At 44.5% G+C, this 21,087-nt stretch overlaps 3 protein-coding genes across 5 annotated transcripts in view; all 3 read right to left on the bottom strand.

Moving 5' to 3' along the window:
- Nucleotides 1–648: 648 nt before the first annotated feature.
- On the bottom strand, nucleotides 649–11,748 carry adnpb (activity-dependent neuroprotector homeobox b). Of its 2 annotated transcripts, none has more exons than XM_076741643.1 (4): nucleotides 11,705–11,748; nucleotides 6,954–7,070; nucleotides 5,800–5,892; nucleotides 649–5,621 (listed from the first exon to the last, which is right to left on the bottom strand). In XM_076741643.1, the coding sequence occupies exons 2-4, from the start codon at nucleotides 7,059–7,061 to the stop codon at nucleotides 2,622–2,624; spliced, it is 3,201 nt and encodes a 1,066-aa protein (XP_076597758.1). In that variant the 5' UTR covers nucleotides 7,062–7,070; nucleotides 11,705–11,748; the 3' UTR covers nucleotides 649–2,621. The 2 variants fall into 2 exon arrangements, with proteins under 2 accessions (XP_076597758.1, XP_076597757.1); XM_076741642.1 differs by lacking the exon at nucleotides 11,705–11,748 and adding an exon at nucleotides 11,100–11,550.
- Nucleotides 11,749–12,945: 1,197 nt separating this feature from the next.
- On the bottom strand, nucleotides 12,946–15,991 carry dpm1 (dolichyl-phosphate mannosyltransferase subunit 1, catalytic). Of its 2 annotated transcripts, XM_076741077.1 has the most exons (10): nucleotides 15,976–15,991; nucleotides 15,367–15,523; nucleotides 14,965–15,064; nucleotides 14,718–14,751; nucleotides 14,545–14,621; nucleotides 14,251–14,276; nucleotides 14,013–14,108; nucleotides 13,808–13,876; nucleotides 13,588–13,702; nucleotides 12,946–13,453 (listed from the first exon to the last, which is right to left on the bottom strand). In XM_076741077.1, exons 2-10 carry the CDS (start codon nucleotides 15,495–15,497, stop codon nucleotides 13,349–13,351), a joined length of 753 nt encoding a protein of 250 aa, XP_076597192.1. In that variant the 5' UTR covers nucleotides 15,498–15,523; nucleotides 15,976–15,991; the 3' UTR covers nucleotides 12,946–13,348. The 2 variants fall into 2 exon arrangements, with proteins under 2 accessions (XP_076597192.1, XP_076597191.1); XM_076741076.1 differs by lacking the exon at nucleotides 15,976–15,991 and having other exon boundaries at nucleotides 15,367–15,548.
- Nucleotides 15,992–16,618: 627 nt separating this feature from the next.
- Nucleotides 16,619–21,087, bottom strand: part of LOC143326932 (collagen alpha-1(XX) chain-like) — a 28,403-nt gene continuing 23,934 nt past the window's right edge. Inside the window, exons 31-41 of the mRNA XM_076740985.1 lie at nucleotides 20,792–20,887; nucleotides 20,593–20,646; nucleotides 20,413–20,466; nucleotides 20,239–20,292; nucleotides 19,633–19,704; nucleotides 18,682–18,717; nucleotides 18,456–18,522; nucleotides 18,134–18,322; nucleotides 17,887–17,964; nucleotides 17,604–17,765; nucleotides 16,619–17,374 (exon numbers count right to left, since the gene is read on the bottom strand). Of these exons, the coding sequence (XP_076597100.1) occupies nucleotides 17,346–17,374; nucleotides 17,604–17,765; nucleotides 17,887–17,964; nucleotides 18,134–18,322; nucleotides 18,456–18,522; nucleotides 18,682–18,717; nucleotides 19,633–19,704; nucleotides 20,239–20,292; nucleotides 20,413–20,466; nucleotides 20,593–20,646; nucleotides 20,792–20,887 (891 nt within the window). The 3' untranslated portion in view covers nucleotides 16,619–17,345. The remainder of the gene's footprint in view (nucleotides 17,375–17,603; nucleotides 17,766–17,886; nucleotides 17,965–18,133; nucleotides 18,323–18,455; nucleotides 18,523–18,681; nucleotides 18,718–19,632; nucleotides 19,705–20,238; nucleotides 20,293–20,412; nucleotides 20,467–20,592; nucleotides 20,647–20,791; nucleotides 20,888–21,087) is intronic.

Below are 21,087 nucleotides of genomic sequence, written 5' to 3'. Positions count from 1 at the left end.
AGAATATTTCATTTAGAAATGTAAAGAACTGGGAATACATCCCATCCTGGGTTGATATTCCCCACTGTATCGTCAAATTACAAAGCGATGGAAAATCTCATTAAGACGTGCTGATGGATATGCATATGTCTTGACTTCATCTCAGACCTGATTGGGAAATTAAATATTCAATTAGACAATTTTAACAGTTCCTTAAATAAGATCCCATTAATTTAGAGGAAAAGATCATTTTTATACCTGGGAATTGCATGCTTTACTTTCTTGCAGAATGCCATCACATCGATGCCACAGACTGACTCAACATTACATCGAGCCGACAGAGACATTGAGCTCAAGAACGCAGACAAACAGAGCACCACATGACAGGTACCTGCTGATGCCACTGTATCTGACCATATGAGATACATTTTCTCCTGGCTGCTGGTGGTTAAGGTAGTCGTTAGGTCGTAGGAAACCTGCAACAACAAAGCTGCTAAAGTCACACTAAACTGGCGTTCACATTAGAAACTACATTTATCCATTAACTTTGTCAATATAGTTTTAAAATATTCTTGTTTTTGTGCCAAAAATCTGTCTTAAAAAGGAGACTCACATTTTTGATCAGTCTGCCCTTCAATAGTATCAAACAAACGGTCAGCCTCCCTGATTGGTTTACACTTTTGAATGATCCCTCTCTACCTACATCACTGCCCACTCAATGTAAAATAAATAAATAAATAAATAAATAAAAAAAATAAAAAAAATATATATATATATGTATACGTGTGTGTGTATATGTATATGGATTTTTTGAAATGCTTTTCAAACACAATACTTCTCAACAGTTTGCTCACTGTTGTTTTTACAATATTAAAGCATTTGGTTCATGTTTTGGAGATTAAAACCTCCAAAATCTTTGTGGCTTGTGATCGAACATGTATCTGTGACCTCTCATTACACGTTATGGCCTTAGTGTGGTCATGAGCTTGAAGTGGTGAATAAATCCAGTATTTACAATTTTGCTATCTCTCTCCTTCAGTGTCAGGTGACATTTCAGATTTATATCTTGGGACTGCTTGGGCTTGTGTGTGTGTGTGTGTGGTCTGTATTTCAGTATTTCAAACAGGCACCAAAATATCAAAGAGTTCACTTTGCACCATTAGGCACACAGTCTTTACCTCTACTGAGAAGTACACTATAGTCCATTTCAAACCAAAAACAGGACACTTCATTCACTGCTGTACAAGTTAACTAGTAGCACCACTCTGGAACAGAATGTGTAACCACTCCTGTATAAAAAGTTCTATGAGCCCTTGAGTATTGAGTGTGCTGCTTTAGCATGACATGTATACTGCAGTTTTAAGGAGCAAGTTTAAGGAGAAAGTTTAAGTTTGAACAGCTGCAGACAAAAGCACATTTACAATGCTCATAATCTAAAAATAAACAAACACACTCAAAGCATTTCTAACTATTGCTGCGCATCAGCAAGTAAGAAGAATCATTTTTGTGCACAATCCTTCTGCTCCATACTTCAAACAAAGGAGCCGACATGGCCATAATTTCTGTGAGAAGCACAATTACAGCACTTTATTGTTCATAAATGTTTAAGTGAAAAATGAAAACATAAAACAAATACGCACATTTCAAAGAACACAACTCTTTTTGGGGGGAAAAAAAAAAAAAGCTTTGTGGATGTCAGTATGGTGGTTACTGTCCAGTCTTGTGGGGTAAAGAAACATCAAGTTCAAATTGTGAAAATTGAAAGCAAGTTCAGTCCAGCCATGTAGAGCTGATGAGCATAAGGCTGCAAACATTGATGAAATGCTCCTTTACACTGTCAGAGGATGAGAATAGGTCAGCGCCACTATTCTCTCAGAACAGAAACCATAAAAAGGTCAACTTAAAAAAATAAAATCTAATCAAATTAAAAGCAAAAACAAGTCAATTGTTATTTCATTTATATATAGATATATTATTTTGCAAAAAAACTAGGTTTTTGTTAAAAAATAAACTTAAACATACAAGAAAATACCAGCCACCAAAGCGACACCTATTGTTAAGCATACCAATGTTGAACATATGAGGCTACCTTACACACAGGTAATAGCAAATATTTAAGGGTACATGTACGGCAACATGTGTCTAAAAGACTGTACAAATGTACACTACCCATCTCAGAATAACTACCATGAAAAATTATGGATTATCCGGTCAGCTTAAAAGCTTTAACTTGCAACAACTCAATATTTTAAGCCACACTTACAACTTCAGTGGCTAAATCAACATTAATAACTCCTTATCTCAATGTAATAAAGTATATAGAAGGCAAAAAACTTTTTCTATTTGTTTGGTGTAACTTCACTGTCGTCTTTGCACATCCCCTCCCACTCGGGGAAGAAACATTAAAACTTTGTTTACAAATCTTTACATCAATCCTAGCTGCTCGTTGAGTCCTGCCTTTGAATGTCATTGGATGGCTTGTTTTGAGATTTCACTCAAGTAGAGTTCTCTCCTTATCACTCGCTCCTTCACAGATACCCGATGTAACCGGGCAGCGTCCTTCCATTCAGGCGAGGCAGATTTGTTGGCGTGGATCAAATCTAAAGTGTCTCTGACTGTTTGAGTCTTTCTGATTTTATCAGTCAGACCTGCTGTTTGCCCAGCTGGGCTCTGTCTCTCCCGCCTCTCGCAGATGATGGTACAAACTTGGGAATAATGATTGGTAGAGTGTCTCTTCCTTTAGCAGCATGTCTTCCTGTGCCCTCTGTGGGCCCGAAGCCATTCTCTACATGCTCCTCCTCATCCTCATCTTCGTCATCATCTTCGTCGTCCTCATCGTCATCATCATCGTCCGACATGTCGTCTAGATCTGAAATAATCTTGGACTCTGTCCTCGGCTCTATTCTCTCCTTAGCTCCAGTAAGCTGTTTGTTACCATGGGGACGTACCTCTTCCTCCCGTTCTTTGTTATCCCTCTGCTGCTCTTCCTCATCACTGTCAGAGTCAATGGCAATGGGCTCAGAAAGGTCTAGAGGCATTTTCTGTGGTAAGGTGCTGTTGATTGTCTTGGTTTGGTCTCTGCTGGCACTGTTGGATTTGGGGGCAGTTGGCTTTGCTTTAGTACCTTCCACAGTTCCAGCTGGCTTTCCCTTTCGTGGCAGGGCCACACCACCATTAGCAGCTACAAGTTCCCTGTGCCTTCGGAGAGCCTGCTCTGACACCCCCATATGCGTCCTAGATGTCCGCCTCTTGCCATTTCTGCCCTCGTACGTGCCATCCTGCTCAAATGCCAGCTCGTGATTCACTTTGCAGAGCTCGTGCATACTGAACCCCAGCAACACACTGGCATTCTGGGTTTCACAGTCCTGTACGCACTTCCGCCTTCTGTTGACAAAGTGACTGGAAATGTCCGACTTCCACAGCCATAGGCTGGCTGCCAGCTTCTCCACTTCCCGTTGAGTGGGATATGGCGCTCGGTTGAAATACTGGGTTAGAAATGCCTTTCTGGATTCATAGGACTCATTTTCGTGACCCTTGGGGTCAAGAGCCATAACTACAGGTTCATCAGGATTTTCTACAAATGTAGATGGACCGTTGCTATCCCGTGGGTGGGCCCTTTCTCCAGGAGGTCCTGGCCTCCTTCGTTTTGGCGCACTAGTGTCAGAGCAATCAAAACTGGCCCGTTTGAGAGCGCTGCTCTGGGCCTGGCCCACCCGAGAAGAGTGAGCTGCCCGACTGTCCTGGCCATTCTGGGATTTCCCTACACCTCGACAGTGAACCAAGTGTAGAGTGATGGTGGAGGCAGTCATGTTACTAGTATAAACCCCCAAGCAGTGAATGCACTTGTAGGTCAGTTTCTTTTCTACAGGGTGGACTGTCTGAATCACCTGGTGCCTCTCTCTCAGGTGGTGGGCCAGTGAGTCTGAGATTGGACCCTTGAGGATAGAGAAGCAAAGAGGACACAGTGTCTTGCCTACATCCCTCTTGTAGGGCACAGAAGCCTGTGGGGTACTCTTGGTTGGTGCACTGTCAGTGGCCCCTGAAGGAGGTTTGAGAGGAGGCTGAGGCATTAACCTCTTGCCTGATATTAAGGAGGCAGACAAGGCTGATGAGACAGAGGTGTTGTTGTTCTGAGCATGAAACGCCACCGACTCCTCTGGGGCATCTCTCATGTTGTAGGTAGTGACAATCAGCTGAACATTCTTGGGATTGCCCTGCTGCAGAGTGAGGTCAAAAGTCAAAGGAGAATCTGTGCGTGGGCCAACGCTCTCATCTGGGTGCGACATCCGCATGTGAGCCACCATCTTCTCAACATCATTGAAGGTTGCACGGCAGTGTGGGCAAGACAGACCATGTATCAACATGTGGTTTAACAATGTGTCACTGGGGAGATAGCGGTTGCAGTAGAGACACTTGCTGGTGAAGTTGTGGATCTTCATAATGTAATTGGCTACGGCAGGCACCTTCTCTGCTTTGTGCTCTTTCTCAAAATGAGAACTGTATACATTCTCTGGGAAGAGCTCATTGCAGATAGTGCAGATTTTCCACTTCTGGGTATAGGATGTGCCGAGCACTGAGGAGCCGCTTTTCTTGGCCGTGACAGACGCTACAGTAGTAGCTGCTGCCTGGACACGTGAACCCAGGGGGTTGGATCTAAGTGAGGAAGAGGCACTGCCCACAACTGGATTCCTCAGGCCACCACCAGAAATAAGCTGCTTTGCTGCATGTGACTGCTGGGGCACAGAAACCTGGGCATTCCCTGGTAAGGAAACCCTCACCTGCTGACTGCCAACAGAGAATGAGTGGGTGCCCCCGGCCTTTAATCGTACTGCATCATGTTTCATCCCAGATAGAAGACCTGAGCTCAAGCCTGTCTTTGATGCGATGACCACTCGACCCAGCTGCTGTGAGCCAGGAGACCTGGTAGTGGCCATTACTGCCCCTTTAGGGCCCATCCCAATGATGGTCTTGTCTCCTTGAGTTTTAGGGGGGATCATGATGATCGGTTTGGGACGGGGGACTATCACACTGGTGTGCCCAATCATGGCAGTCACCTGGTAGCCAATCCTCTCATGGTCCTCAATGACGTGTTGAACAAGTGCCTCGTAGGTCCTTGGAACAAACAGACACTTCTTGCAATGAATCTGGTTAATGTTAACATTGTTTGTGTTATTACTCTCTGTGTTCCCTGTGGGTCCTGCTGTGCCACCATTCTGAGCATTTGTCTTCTCTCCTGGTTTCACGATGTAGGGCTGGGCCACTTGCTGGAAGTGTTCCCGGTAGATATGCTTTCGCACTACATTGTACAAAGGGTCCCTGTAGGTGCACTTCTTGCAGTAGTACACTGCCTGTTCCACACTGTCCCCGGTCCTCTTCAGCACCCCATCCTTCATCATGATCCCACCAGCTCCCGCCACCATTCCACCGGGACCCTGCCGCACAGTGTTGTTAGGCATGTGGAAAAGTTTGATGTGCGTTTCCAGAGTCTTTTTGTTGCCATTGTAAGTGCAGTAGGGGCAGTTGAGGAGAATGTTGTTCTCAAAGTCCTCACTGTGGACATTGCGGAAGTGGCTCTTGTATGCGGAGAAGTACTTGGATGAAAAGAGGCAGCCGGAGCAGCAGAAAGGCTTTGATCTGTAGTCCTGGAGACAGAGAGGTGAGAAAAAGCTTAAACTTGACAAGTTCTTTGTCTCAGAGAGTTAAAAACTATTGTATTGTACTGTTGTTGTTTTTTTTTCTGCTTTTCGCGGTGTGAACAGAAGTCAGAATTTAAAACAACTGATTAAAATATCACAGTGCACATCTGTGTGTGTCACACACCTGGACTTTGGTATGTGATGGTTCCCACATGCACACATCTTCCCATGTAGTGTGCTTGATATAAACCTCTGGAGGAGTGAAGTCTTTATAGTCCTAAACAACAAGGAGATTTAGATTAATACTTCATGATGATAAAACAAGGGCACAATCAGTCAGGAGAATATCATATGAAACATTCACGAGGCACAAACTGCCTCTATGGAGACGCGTATAAATGGTGGAATTATTTCAGTTTTCTGGCTTTTGAATGACGGCAAGCTGAAGTGTGTTTCAGTGATGAGACATGTTACATTGGGACAAAAAGAAGAACTTTCTAGTTAACTGTAGCAAACAGATTTGTTGATGTGCGCAAATCTAAAATCAGCCTCTGCTGTCCTGCATGTCAAACAAACACTGATTTGCACAAAACAACAGTGACAAATAATTGACTTCTCTATTTTTTCTATGCATGAGAAATACTTCACACTCATACCTCTGTTGCCAGCTTTACTGTCCTCTGGGACACTTGTTTACTTTATGTAAGGGCTGGAAAATAAGTCAATATTTTCAATTATGGACTCTATATAAGCTTATTGTGTAAAACAAATCATATGGAGTCTGGCTCACGGTTCTCACATCTAAATGAATAACAATAAAATGTTACAGATGTGTCAAACATTAGGAAATGTGATACAATTCAGAAAGTCCCCCACCTAACCCCACCAAATCTGACCAAATTTGACTCCTCAGAATTGTGCACAGAATTGGATGCTGGATACTAAGTCCTTGGTTTCTACTGTCAAGCCTCAAGAGCAACTTTGTCCTACATTAAGTGAGACACACCAGAATAAGGGCATCATGTCAATAGGGTAATCACATGCTGTATGCATAATGTTATGTGTCCAGCTCATACATTCCTATCATCATACATTCTCTACATTTATTCAGCAGTGCCAGGCACCCCACTGCTGAACCCTTACTTCCTGCAGTGAGCCAAATGGAAGCGCAATCGCAACTCCTAAACTGGCCTTATTATTAAATCAAAACAAATTTCCCACGTGTACACCAGGGCTACATGGATCCAAACAAGAACCATTCGTCAAAGCTATCAACACGCGGGTATAGTCGAATGTGCGGCCATCAGTATGAAAATACCAAAGGCTGAGCATACTCACCTCTAGGTGATCTCTACAGAACTCCAAGCCGATGTCTCCCAGGACCTTCTTGACATTTTTCCTTGCTTTCCGCAGACTGCCTAGGTTATTGACAGGGAGCTGGAACATTCTGCCCACCTGAATAGAGAAGACACATACAGCATGTTATCAGCAGGTGGAAGGTAAAATGTAGACAGGTGGCTGTTAACTGAATCCCAAGTCAGGAAATGAACAGCTCACTGAAAAGGACCTTTTACTTAACTCAGTATAACACCTGAACACCTATACCACATGAAATACACAATAGTGATGACTTCAACTGTCTGTTAAAGTAATGTCTTTTTGCCATTAAGACACAGCTGTCTTTAACATACATGCTCATTATAACTTCATTCACTCAATAGGTGTGACAACTACTGACTGTCATATCTGTAGCAAGAGATAAATGACTAAAAGTGCTAAAATTGTTCCCAAATAGATTACTAAGCCAACGAGCACCCTCTTTATGGGGACACAGACTGAAAAAAGCCCTGTATTGAACCACCACAGGGGGCATGTTGTTTTATGCACCCCTGAGACAACGACAAAGACCCATCAGATGCTAAAACACTGCAAAAAGGTTTGTAATGCTCATGGACTCGGTTTCACAACTCTGTGACGTTATCACAGCAGCAACTATTTTATCTTTGCTGTGACAATCGTGAGGTAAACACTAGCAATATAGATATATAATTCATATTACAAAGTAATCTACCAGAAATATGCACTTCTATGTATGTGATTGGCCAACACGGTGCATTGCTGGATAGCTCTGTGTTTCAGCAAAAGTTGAGCTTGGTGTTTTTGCTGTACAACGCTGTGTTGTTTTGCCAAAGGCCTCTGCATTGGCCGGCTGACGGACCAGCTCACAGTGTGACAGAGAGCCTGGAACCAGAATCCTGATCCTGTACAACATGTAGTTAACATCTGCGCTTTTCCAACTCTAACATGCTGGCAAAGCTTCAATTCCCTAACAGAGTTTAACAGTCTGGTGAGGCTTTAACAAGCAAACATGTTTCCATAATACCTTTAAGACCCCATGACAATGAAACGTAAAAAGTTATAATGTAGTTTTTGACCTCATGCACAAGGACACACCTACTCACAGATGACCAGACACATTCCTGCCAACGGCTTAGAACTATCCCACTGACTGATGGGTGGTAACATACCAAGATACAGGGTCATGTGCCAGGAAACTGCTGGCTCGTAAACATTGATGTAAACAATGCAGTTTTCAAATTATTAACAAAAAAAAAAAAAAACAGCTTTAGAAATATTCTAAGGAGGTAACGCACTCAGTTTCATGGACCTCAGGGATACACACAATGCCTTTTGGTGAGAAACACTTAATGGAAACAGTTTACAAGAAACCACTAAAGTCACAAGCCAGCGCTCAATGGTTAGCAGCAAGTTGTTTTTGTTTTGTTTTTTAAACATAGCTTTTTTGGGGGTATTTCTGCTATATTTTTGATGGTGACAGCAAAGAGACAGGGAAGGCAGGGGAGCGAGAGGAGGGGGGTGACATGCAGCAAAGGGCCTGGGATGGTATCAAACCCAGTCCGCTGCTGTAGGGACTCAGCCTTGATACATGGTACGCACTCCACCAGACTAAGCTACAGGAGTGCCCCGGTGGCTTAGTTTTTACACTGTGTGCTTGTCCAGTGACAAAACTATTGTTTTTTGTTACAGCCTATCAAACTTTTGATTCAACTTGGGTAAACCTCACTTCGCTGTCTGGAGTAGAAAGTAAGCTTCCCTACATGAAGATAGACACACAAAACTGTTCCAGACAAAATACAATTAAAATACCATCCACTCGTCTGTGTGACTATGACTGACATTAAGTCCAGAGGATGTGAGAGCTGTTAAACTCACTGTCCAAAGTACCCGGTTAAATGTCTCTATTCAAATCAGAGCTCCATGCAGCGAAAGTCAAAGGTCACGGATGCACAGTGACATAAAGGCAGCTCAGTGACAACAACAGCACCGTCCCAAACAATTCCTGTGAACATCTAAGCTCATTTCCCTTCTAGAAAACACACTCTGTGTTTGTGTGTGTGTGTGTGTGTGTGTGTGTGTGTGTGTGTGTGTGTGTGTAGTTCCACTGACTATTGGCCAAGTGAAGAGCTGAGAGAACCGGAGACATTTGTGTCCATCCGCCTGTCTACTGTCTGTCTTCCATTCAGAAATGTGCAAGTCCAAGAGTGAGTGAAAGAGACACACATCCTTGCACACTTCCCCTCTCTGTCTCCCTTTCCTGCTTCCTCCCATTACTTGTAGATGGCGCTAGAGAGGAGCTCCATTATGTAAGCCTCCCTATACTCTGCCTGCCCCCTTTTTCTCCCTGCCTCGCAATACCATCACAGAATGGCGCCTCCTATTGAGTCAGCAGCAGCCTCTACAATATGTCTGCAGTGGAGGGGGAGGGGAGGGGAGGGGAGGGAGTGAGGAAGGGAGGGAAGGGAGGGAAGGGAGGAGAGGAGGGAGGGATGTTGGAAGGGGAGGGACAGAAGGAGCCAGAGAGATCAGTGAAGGGGGAGGGTGAGTGTGTGTGTGTGTGTGTGTGTGTGTGTGGGGAGGGGGGGCAGTTGGGAGGAAGAGGAGGGAGAGAGAGGGGAGGGGAAGTGAGCAAGTGAGTGAGGGTAGAAGGAGTGTGAGGGGAGAGATGAGAGGAAAGGAGAGAGGACAGAGTGGAAGTGGAGGGGGGAGGGGAGGGGATGGGGAGGCAGGGAGGTCAGACAGACAGGATCTGAGAGGGGAGGGAGGGAGGGTGAGGGAAGGAGGGGAAGAGGCTGACGGGGGAGAGAGAAAATGGGAAAGGGTGAGGGAAAGAGGGGGCGACGGACAGGCAAGGAGGGGAGGGGGGTGGGAGGAAGAAAAGGAGAAACAAAAAGCCAAGGAGACGCTGAGCAGGAGGGAAGGGAGGGAGAGAAGGAAGAGGAGAGGGAGGAAAGGCGATAGGAGGCTCTGCTCTGCTGAAGGCTGCTGGCAGAAAACAGGTTTCCCCCTTCTACTATGTTGTGAAAAAGAAACAACAAGAGGCCCACAAACCTTCAGCCACACATTTCCTCACACTCACTCAGTCCTCTACTGGGACAATGATAACCTATGATCTGGCTGACTGCTGCCTCTGTCAATGTGCAGATGTTCAGTGAGGAGAGACGCTCCTGGTGACGTCCACATTCACACCAACAGCAGAAAAGTTTGGGATGCTTAAAATCCACTGGGGTTAATAGGCTAAACACCTGTCTGCAGCCCTAAGCAATGAAGGTGGAGGGCTGTTTGTGAGGCTGGTTTGGGGGGGGGGGGGACGATGGTAGTGACCATGATCATAATCTGACACTTTGCCTGAGCAAGTGACAGCCCCCCAGGATCAAACACGAGGTGTGAGTGAATCACCAGCCTGGTGTCACCTGTGAACTTGGATCATGCTCTGATCACCTTTGAGGGTTTGATTAGTCAAAGGAAAACTTAGAGGATATAAGAAACATGAATTACATAAATTTTCTGTCACACACTGTCTGTGAATATGTAGCCTGTCGTGTGTCCCCAACACAAAACTCTGTCCAGTGATGTAGACACACTTTCAATATTCATAGCATTCCTCGCTCTGACCACGTTAACTCGCAAGATCTGTCGTGGTAGCTTCAGCTGAGCGTATCACAACCCAATCGTGCGGTGTGGTGACATTCAGTGTCAGTGAATCTAATCTCTGATCAACATCTGGCAGCCTCCTGATCGATGGCTTTGGCAGGGAGCTGCCGCCACCGACAAAGAATCGGGGACACACCGCGCTAAGTTAGCATGCTAAGCTAGCCAACTCGCACCAACAACACGGGCTGTTCACAAACTAATGCTGCCATTTCTGCCCTTAAATTTCCCACACGGGATATTCGCTTGCATTTTCCCGAGGCTGCTCTAAACAAACCCGCGGGAGAAGTCATTCAACTCGAGGCTTCCGCTGAATCCTCATGACTTATAGAAACATAACGTTGGCCATATCGACAGCCAAGTTACCTTAGCTATAGTTCAGCAGCACCCGTCGCATCTCCGCAGGTAGCCACGGCTAACAGCGAACTGTCGAGCTTTGACGGAGGTGTCCAACATTATGACAGACAACTTTACCTGCTTTCACATCCACTGCTCCCCTCTGAGCGAAATGTGTCGCCTCAGGATGGCTGAGGCGATGGACAGACACTTTCACTTCGTTCAGATATCTCGGTAATATCCTCTCTGGTGACAACTAGCTTCGTGGGGGAGAACCAGCCACCCCCGGCCGTCGGTCTATCCTCCAAACCCGATTCTCCCTCGCCGACTGGGGTTATCCTCTTCCCTCTGGTCGGCAAACGGGAACAGAAAGCCTCCGAGACTCATTACAGAATGAAAGCCTCCATTCTCCGTAGTGGTGCAGGCAGGCGCATGTGCTATTGTTGGGAACAACTACCGGCGTATCCACTCTTTCAGATAAATTGCCTAAGTGTGCCTATGATTGCCTGGCAGCCGATAACGCTTTGCCCATTCTCTTCTCTGACAGACAATACACATCCAGCCTAGAAACTGCCCTATCCAAAATGGCGCAAATAAAAGGGGCGGAAGTGACATCTACTTGATTAGCATAAATAATCTCATTGTGAGCTCCTCGCGAGTCCGGCTCATTAAAAGTCTTGATTGGTCTGTCAATCACTTTGGCCAATTAAGCAAACGTCTCTTTAAAAAAAAAAAGCACCTACCTCGTCCCTCAAAAGCCAAGCGTGTCTTTGGTGTCTGGGTTCGAGTCTGTGGGTGTAAACAACCCGGCGCAGTAGTTGCGGGATCTGGCCGACAGCGGGCGTCCTTTTGGAATGGGCCGCTCCGATTTATGCGCATGCGCGGCATGTCTGCATCTGGGCCCCCCTCCTCTCCCCTCCCCTGCGGAGGGTCGGATGCACACGGAGCCTCAGCACTCAGCTGATGTGGTGTTAACAGCTCGATCGCCGGTAGGTGGCGCTGTACTGTGCTGTGTTGGTAACCGCACTATTCCACCAAACTGGCCGGGACTACTTTCCTATATTATGCCTGCTGAAGGGCAGAACAGCATGTCAGCACCAAACCCACTGTGAGGCTGCATTGAAATGGTTGATGGTAAAAGTTCTCCATCAGCTGGGGTTCATTCTTGCCCTCCTCCCCCCTCCTCCCATCATCACTTATCAAATGTCCCCCCGAACTCCTGCCACTTTCTGTGCTTCTCCATTTGCCTGTGGTCATGTGATTAAACATGTTCATTTAGGTATATGCAACATATGGCTTGATTTGGCTCAGGGCTCCTCTCCACGCAGGGCCTGAAGATCAGGATGAAGCAGGATTCACCTTCAGGTGTCACTTGATGCTTTCAAGATGCATGTTCTCCAACTAGCCTTCAAATAAAGCAGTCCAGACCACAATGAGTCTGGAGCATTCAGTGCCCCCTGGGGCATTTGCCTACTTGGTTAGCTAGCTCTGCACAGGATGCTTCCAATGGTGCAAGGAGACAAGTGGGATGTTAAATGTCTCTACTATGCAACTTTTTAAATCCATTCATGTATCCATGCTGCTGTATCCCCATGCTGGATCCATTAGTGTATATGAGAGACATAAGCTGATACCTGTCAACACCCACTGCCATAGGACAGAGTATACCCCACCAAGACCTGTGGCTGAAAGCTCAAAAAGAAGCTGGTGCTCTTTGAGTTAAACATTTTTGCGTCAAACCACTGTTTCAAGGTCAAGAATGAACACTTTCTTTGTGTTTGGGTGAACCTCAGGTGAGTTGGGACCTTTGCCTTTCATTTTGATGTTTACATGAGTGGTAGACGTTATCATAACCACCCAGGATGGGCCTGAGGTCATCTTTAGAGAGCACTGTGTGAGCTGACCTGCCTGTGTTCAGGAAATCAACAGTGCCTTGCACTTCAGGTTTGACCTCATTCAATGAACAGCAATAAGAAACAACAGAGCCAACAATAGAAAGAGTTTAATTTTATACAAACAATCACAGGTGTAGCAGGTAAGCATGTACTTAAACCCATCTGACAATCATGTTGATGCAGAGTTCACTCAGCTGTCTGGACCGGGAATGATGCGACACCAAGTGCTTTGCTCAAATTTATTAAAGAGGATGACGAGAATGTAGAGCACTAAGTTCTTTCAGTATTCAGGGTGGCGAGTGACAGGGAATTGATTTACAGTTAATGCTAACAGGAGAGAGACGTCTCCCTCGTCATTTGCCATCATGTCACTGGCGAGTGGAGCTTTCCCCACCACAGCAATTCTGACAACTACTGTATTAAAGACAGCAACTTTAAGAGTGAAAGGAATACCAAATGACCGTGGCACGTCCAAACGGAATGCATCACTGATCATGTCGTGGCAAAGAGTGTGAGCAGTCCTTTTGCATATGACACAATCTCATTCCCTCCAAGTTTGGACTCTCCATAAACTCGATCCACAAAGGAAATGGGCACCTGTTGTTTGGAAGAAGAGAAAAAAAGCATTTATCTGAAAAATATATGCACACTCAGTAAATAACCCTCCCCCCACCACCACCACCACCACCAAAAAACCCATAAATATATGAATAAATGACTCAGGGCCTCACTTCTCCAATTGTGTAGTGGAGCTGTCTGGCGCGGACGATCATCTCCATCTGAAAGACGTACCCTTTGGACACGCACCGCTCAACTAGACTCTCCAACACCTTCCTCTTGTACAGCCTGACATCAGAGAGCCAAAACAGCAGGAATGTGACAAAACACAGCCCCACGAACGCACAATTCAAAAGTCAGCGGCACTTATTTCACAACGCTCACACCACTTACCTGAAGCTGCCTGTGAGGTCTGAAGCACCGGGTCTCAGTAACACTTGAGCCAAAAAGTTGGCCCCCCGACTGTGAATGAGAGAAAGGGGGCAAAAGACAGAAAAGAAAATCAAACTTCAGCCTCTTGCCTGCTGAAATCAGAGTCAGTGGAAGACGGGTGAGTGGAAATTGAAGAGAAGAAGTACTGTTGTTGACTTGCAGATACCTGATGAGCTTCCTGCGCAGATCCCAGCCGTACACGCCTCCGTCCCCTCGGTATCGAGTACCAGACACCAGGTCGTAATCACCCTCCTTCTGCTTTCTGACAATCAAGACGATTTTAACTAAAGGACATGTGCAGAAGTTTTCTTCCAGCTGTCATCTGATGCACTGGAACTACATATTATTATATTATAACAGCTGAACAAGCAAAATCATGCGATAGGAAATTTGAAGACACTTACTCAATAAATTCTGGGATAAATTTGGGCTGAAATAATAAAATGACAAAGAACAATCAAACACCATGCTGTAATATTTCACACATTGTAATTACATAAAGGACTCATTAAAAAACGTGGGCTTGAAGAAACTGTGTTCTAGAGATTTGATTATTTTCTATGGACCAAATGATTCATTGGTGAAACAAAAAAACTCACTGGCAGACTGATCAATATTAAAGATGATTGTTAGATACAGCCTTGGAGTGTTCACGTGAACCTTCTGTAGAAACACACAGTTTAACGAGCTCCACTCACATGATGAGAAAGATCTGCATCCATGATGAAGATGAAGTTCCCGGTGGCGTGCTTCATGCCGTGGATGTAGGCAGTGCCTGTGGAAGGAAACAGAGCTCATCAGTAGTTCGCAAAGGTGACTAGAGTGAACACACCAATTGTTTTTTGTTTTTTTTTTACAGTTTCGAACTTACCCAGGCCTAACTTTTTCGCTCTTGGTCGTAGAAGCTGAGCCACAGAAAAGAGAAATTAAGCGTCTGCAGAAAGACCCTGTACACTGTTCATTTACTCCAGCCACCTGTTACATGGCACGGTGGCTAAACATTGTAAAACACTCCTAAACAATCAGCTGTAGGCTCTATGAGCACACCGCATGTTAATTCATCTGAATGCATCCTCACTCGCTGTGAGGACGGGGATTAGTAGCGATTCTTCACTTACTATTTTATCTTCTCCATAAATCTTTTGCAGCTGCTCAGCCACCTCCAGTGTCCCATCTGGGCTTCCATCGTCGATGACAATGATCTCGTAGTTAAACCCACTGGAAACACAGTAAGTGAGCTGAAGGTTGGAACTTGGTTGGGTTAATGTTGTATCTCTGACTGACACACATACACGTTGACAAGTACATCACGCTACATGATGTAGCTAGAGCAAGCTAGTTTAACTTTAACATAACCCTTTTATATTGTAGCCATGACACAACAACTATCAGAAGCCAATGTTAAGAGCGCTGAGCAGAGCTGTCACTTTGTCGCTGGTTTAGAGACAGCTCATCACTGACCGGCATTACCACGTTAGCTAGCATTAGCCGAGAAGCTTTGCTGGCTTCCCGGAACTCACCTTTCACCGAGATATTTCACCAAAAGCCACACTATCAAAGGTAGATTTTCCCTTTCGTTGTAGGTAGGTAACAGTATCGAGTACTTGTCCCCATTGTCTCGGTTTTGGTGCGACGTTTTTCGGCTTGCCATGGCGACGTCTGTCTACTACGGCCACACTGCGTAAAGTTGCGAGAAAGTGCCACACAATATCCTGTTTATTATTTTCAAAATAAACGGCCCTATTCGTCTTTATACATCAGCTACACCGAAACATCACGGATAAAAATGTGGAGACATTATATCATACAGCATAGTTAGCCAAAGTTTGCTCCCCTCTTGTCTTCTTAGTATTACACTTCATGTTAACACATAATCGTGCATAATGTAGTGTATAGCATATTAACATTGTCTAACCTCACAACCATAACAGACAACGTTGCTCAGTGGTTTCTTCACAATCTCATTGCAGCTATGCTTTTTTGGTTTTTATGTTGAGTAAATAACAATGCTCTACTGATTCTGTCATACGATATTATTCCCCAGGGCAGTGAAGAAACATGGCTGGCTTTTGTTTTGAAAAACGAACATTTCTCACAAAAACGGAAAGTGGACGTACTAATGAGGCTACCTTGACTAAGCTGTGGTAAGCGTCTGCTGACAGGTTGGAACTTCCACTGTGCTCTTCAAAATAGACCCCACTGGAAACAAATCTCTCTTCACCACGGTTCCGACAAACTACTGTGGCATTACTATCAATTTTCCTGCTGGCTGATCGAGTTGGTAGTCAATTTCAGCCTCTGGGCTTGTTTGCATACATTCAGGGTCCAGGAATAAAACACTCCACTGAATTGTATTGTACTGTATCCAGGTCTACCAGGTCTCCCCCTTGAGCCAACGTTCCCTTGGATGCCGCTGGTGCCTGGTGGGCCCTTGAGCCCTGGTATACCAGGCTCCCCAGGGGGCCCCACTGGTTCCTCAATAGGAGCTGGCTTACGATTGATCTCATTAAAAGAACATGTCGAGCTTCAACCCCTCCTCTGAAAAATACACACAACTCTGGCTTGTTTGCGTACATTCAGGGTCCAGGAATAAAACACTCCATTGAACTGACCCTTTCACTGAGACAGTCAAGTTATTTTGGGAACAAAAAACACATCACACTTCATTAGACACATAATAATGGTATTTTATTAACAAGATAAAAAAAAACATACATACATACAAAAAACCCAAACATCTCTCTGACACACACACACACACACACACACACACACACACACACATCATGTTTATTACCCTAACCCCCAAGAAAACAGAAACTGTAAACCTGAATTTTCAATAGGTGCAGTATAAAATATCATACGTGAACTGTATGCAGTAAATATAATAAACAATATACAAACGATCGTACACATGACGACAGACATTCTCACAGTATCATTTATACCATGGAACAAAAAGAGGCTTTTACACCATGGATTATGCATTTTCATTATCATTGAGGCAGTTAAGGTTAGAATAGCAAATGAAATAGGTAGAAATGTAGCACAGATGTCTAAACTACTTGGCATTGATACAGTGCATGAATACATAAACATAGAAACAAAAGGTTTCAGTGCGCATATAGTGTACATTAATAAGACAGCACTTGACTGATCCCAGTGGGAAAATATTTTCCTTTATGATGCTATCTATTCAGCAAAACACTATTCTATATTAGAAAGCTTCCTACTTATTCTTAGTTCATTTCTCTGCCTTATCTTATGTCTAAGAACACTGTAACAAGAGGACAGAGAGAGATCCTTCCTGTATTGATTCCTTTTCTCACACTTGATGAAGCTTGTCAAGCTTCCACGTCAGTCAGTGGCAAGTTCAACACAGCAAACCTCTTAAGCGGTGCTTCTTTAGCTCCATTTCCAGTCTGTCACTGAGCTCCAAAGGAACCACCGTCTTTCCCAACAGTCACCTGACCATTGCTGCATGCTTGTTCATATCCACTCAAGGCTGGTAGCCATAATACGGGTCTTCTGGGTGAACAGAGCACACACAAGAAAGAGTCAACAAGCAAGACCACTTTCACACTGTCAAGCCACACTCGTGACAACGTGCATTTTGCAGTTACAGCTTGTTGAGCTGCCTCAAAGTGACCAAAAATCAATTGGTTGCCCATAACGTAGAAAAAAATCAACAGTAAATATAAAAGTAATTTACCCTTTTTGTGTCATTTAAGCTAGATGACTTTTCCTTGTAGCTAACCTGTTTGCTGGGGGGCTCTGTGGCAGCCTCCACTGCTGTCACACACACCCGGTGGTCCAATCTCGCCTGGCTGTCCAGGAGGTCCAGGGATCCCCGGGGGTCCTGGCTTACCATCATCTCCTTTGGAGCCTGCAATTCCCAGCTTGGACTCACCTGGAGGTCCTGCAGACACACATCAGTACAGAGTTACGCACTGATGATTCATGGGACAGATTAAGGATTATGTGAAAATGATATATGATATATATATGATATATGAAACAAATTACTCCTAAAGAGGTACCTGCGAATCCTTTGACCCCTGTGGGCCCTTGGACATTGGCCCCTGCATCACCTTTGGCCCCTGAAAAACCTCTCCGTCCTGTAGAGAAGGACTAGACAACTCAGCATCACCAAAAGCTTAGAGTATTATCAAACTAGACCCTTAAAATCAGAGTAAGGAGACACATTTATAATTTCTCAGACTTGTTTCTAACAGTTGCTTTCCAGTTGGATTGTTTCAATTTCAACAAACTGAGATGGAGTCTTACCCTGTTCTCCTGGGTATCCAGGTCTACCAGGTCTCCCCCTTGAGCCAACGTCCCCTTGGGTGCCCCTGGTGCCTGGTGGGCCCTTGGGCCCTGGTATACCAGGCTCCCCAGGGGGCCCCACTGGTTCCTCAATAGGAGCTGGCTTACGATTGATCTCATTAATGAACATGTCGAGCTTCAACACCTCCTCTGAAAAATACACACAACTCTGGATTAAGTATGCTGAAGAGCAAGTGTTTGGACCTTTCAAAAGTTACATGGAGTGAATTAAACATGCAGACATCAGCATCTTTTTTCACATGCTTGCTAACAGAGTGCTTACTGTGCACTAGTTGCTCACAGGCCTGTGTGACCAGCTGGTAGATCATGGCCATAGACTGAGGTTCCCCCTGTAAAACAAAAGCAGATTCATCAACCGGGGTTTCAGTGAGAACCAAATTATTACTTTGGAATGAGACATACAGTAAAAAGTAATGACAAAATGTGTCCCACTGCTGTCGTAAAATGTCACTATTACAATAAGTAAAAGACTGTGAAGTTAAACCCACCTTCTCTCCTCGTTCCCCTTTACTCCCTGGCAGACCCTGTTAAGCAAAAGATCAATGAAGGTAAAGTTAAATAACCAGCACAGCCTCCTCGCTCCCCCTAAACCACATCTCTAACCTCCATTCTTCTCCCACTCAGCTCATACGTTAAGAGAGTGACGACAGGATGCTGGAGTGTGTTAAAGAGGAGCTACAATTACGCACAGCAGATTTGTTGGTGACACTTGGTGCAACCAGCAGACAGATGTAAAATAACTACAAACCTCTGTGCTCATGTGCACATCAGACTTGTCTTATGATTGACTATTTGACACAGTTTCACAGTAAATCAATGAGCACGTTGGAGACAGATACATTGACCAATTGGAGATCAATTAAAACGTCTCTTTCGGCAAGTAACTCCCTCAGGACCATGCGCTCCTGCAAGTGCCCATTGTGTTTTTAACGACTGTATGATTGTCAGCAATTATTTTGCACTCAAAACAATCAAATGAAATTCAAAAATAATTTCAGAAATAAAAAAAATAAAAAAAACATGCACAAAAGTATACTGCATTACAAATTCTACTTTCACTTCACGCATGGCACAGCAATGGCACCTCACACCAGATGCTGACTGCATGGATCACTGCGACGACAAATAAAGTCACTCACTGTTATGCACTGAAAAACATGGTGATTGTCGGACTCTCTTGCTCTCCCACCTTGATTATTAATAATCATTCTTGACTACACAAGCCAACATATTTTGCTAGTCAATTTCCTTCTTTATTATTAGACATGGTAATCCTTATCAAAGCCCACAAGGGACTATGCATCACAACTGATCTTCTCTTTGTGTTCATTATATGTGTAAATACATTTCTGACCTCTGTTCACTGTGAATACAATGTTCACTACATAACCAAGAAGACGGAGATGACTAATTGACACTGTTTGTCCCTCTGGTCTCACCGTAGGTCCCACAGGTCCTGAGGGGCCTCTTTCCCCTAAAGGCCCTGGGTATCCTGGCATTCCTTGGAAACCCTGTAAAATACAAAAAGTGACCACATTGGGAGAAGAGGCTTTGCTGGCTACACACACAATACAGGTACATGGTAACATCACAGGACAGACAGGAGAGTCTTTAACAAAAAAAAAATAAAATCACACTTGTTGCTATTAACATTATTACAACATGGCCTTATAATACAGAATCACATCAAGGCTGTAATATGAATTCTCTGAGTCTGAATGTTACTCTAGAAAAAAAAAGACATTTTAGCCTGAAGGTGGTGCTAGAGGAAAGCTCAAAATGTCTTCAAAATGGATTTGGTTCATTCTCAGTGAACACAAGGTCCATCATCTCAGTAGACTTGGATATTTTGTGTGTGTGTGTAAGGCTACACTGAGCCCTAATGGATTCATCCTCTGAGGACAAGTATCCACAGTATATCTCATGGCCATAAATATATTAGTTTTTCAAATTCCACTTCATGGACCAAACACTGGTGGCCAAAAAAAAAGTCAAAAGTGTTCAAATTCTACACCTTGTAGCTTTAAAATGAAATTCAACTTTACCCTGAGTCCAGTGATGCCGGGTGCACCGATACCACCCTCAAGCCCTCGAATGCCCTGTAAAACACGTCGCAGAAAGATGAGGACACATGAAGATGGAGGGAGGATCACTACTTCGGCTAAATTGTACGAAGAACTGCTAACATCTGCTGCTCTGTATTGGATCACGCAGCTCACCTTGGGGCCTGGAATCCCCTCCTCCCCTTTTGGACCTGGAGGTCCCGGTGAACCCTTCAGGGAAAAACAACAAGGAGGTTGGAGAGAGGGCGATGAGAGGCGGATGGATGGGTTTACAGACAACAAGGCAGATGATTAAAAAGTGAGTGTTTTCTCTTCTCCAGCTGTATTTTTGTTCACCTGCAGTCCTGGTCGTCCAGGATCTCCCTTTTCCCCTCTTGCACCAGGTGGACCCTGAATGGAAAAATATGGAAACAGAAAACAAGTCAATTTTATAGAATATGCTAGATTCTCTAGTCCTTAGAAAACAATTTAACAACATATGTACTATGGTTACTGCCATGATACACAGATAGGATGTGTTAGGAAAGCTACTCACCGCTTTGCCCTGCACAGTCATTCCTCGGGGCCCTATGTTGCCCAGGGGTCCAAGACCTCCTTCAAATCCAGGCTTTCCTGGAGGACCCACCTCCCCCTGAAACCCAGGGAAACTAGCTTGAAGACATCCATTTGTTGCTTTAAGTCATGTTTCGAAATAAAACATGCACTGTAGTATATAAATGCCCTGGCAACTTTCAACAGGATTTCAATTATTCGCCTCGGCCTTCAAATCCAGCTTTGACTCTGAAGCTAGACCTGACCTCTCGTCTTCACCGGCCTGTGTCAGCTTTGAGG

Source organism: Chaetodon auriga, chromosome 10 (assembly GCF_051107435.1).
Source record: "Chaetodon auriga isolate fChaAug3 chromosome 10, fChaAug3.hap1, whole genome shotgun sequence".
Classification (NCBI taxonomy): Eukaryota; Metazoa; Chordata; class Actinopteri; order Chaetodontiformes; family Chaetodontidae; genus Chaetodon; species Chaetodon auriga.
This window is presented reverse-complemented; position numbering and strand designations above follow the sequence as displayed.

Excerpts from the sequence above, each read along its gene's own strand:
- adnpb (XM_076741643.1), bottom strand. The coding sequence starts at position 7,061 with ATGTTCCAGCTCCCTGTCAATAACCTAGGCAGTCTGCGGAAAGCAAGG. Across the intron at positions 5,893-6,953 it reads TCTGTAGAGATCACCTAGAG|GACTATAAAGACTTCACTCC; the intron begins GTGAGTATGCTC and ends CTTGTTGTTTAG. Across the intron at positions 5,622-5,799 it reads CATCACATACCAAAGTCCAG|GACTACAGATCAAAGCCTTT; the intron begins GTGTGTGACACA and ends CTCTGTCTCCAG.
- dpm1 (XM_076741077.1), bottom strand. The coding sequence starts at position 15,497 with ATGGCAAGCCGAAAAACGTCGCACCAAAACCGAGACAATGGGGACAAG. Across the intron at positions 15,065-15,366 it reads GTGAAATATCTCGGTGAAAG|TGGGTTTAACTACGAGATCA; the intron begins GTGAGTTCCGGG and ends CTGTGTTTCCAG. Across the intron at positions 13,454-13,587 it reads TCCACTACACAATTGGAGAA|GTGCCCATTTCCTTTGTGGA; the intron begins GTGAGGCCCTGA and ends TCCAAACAACAG.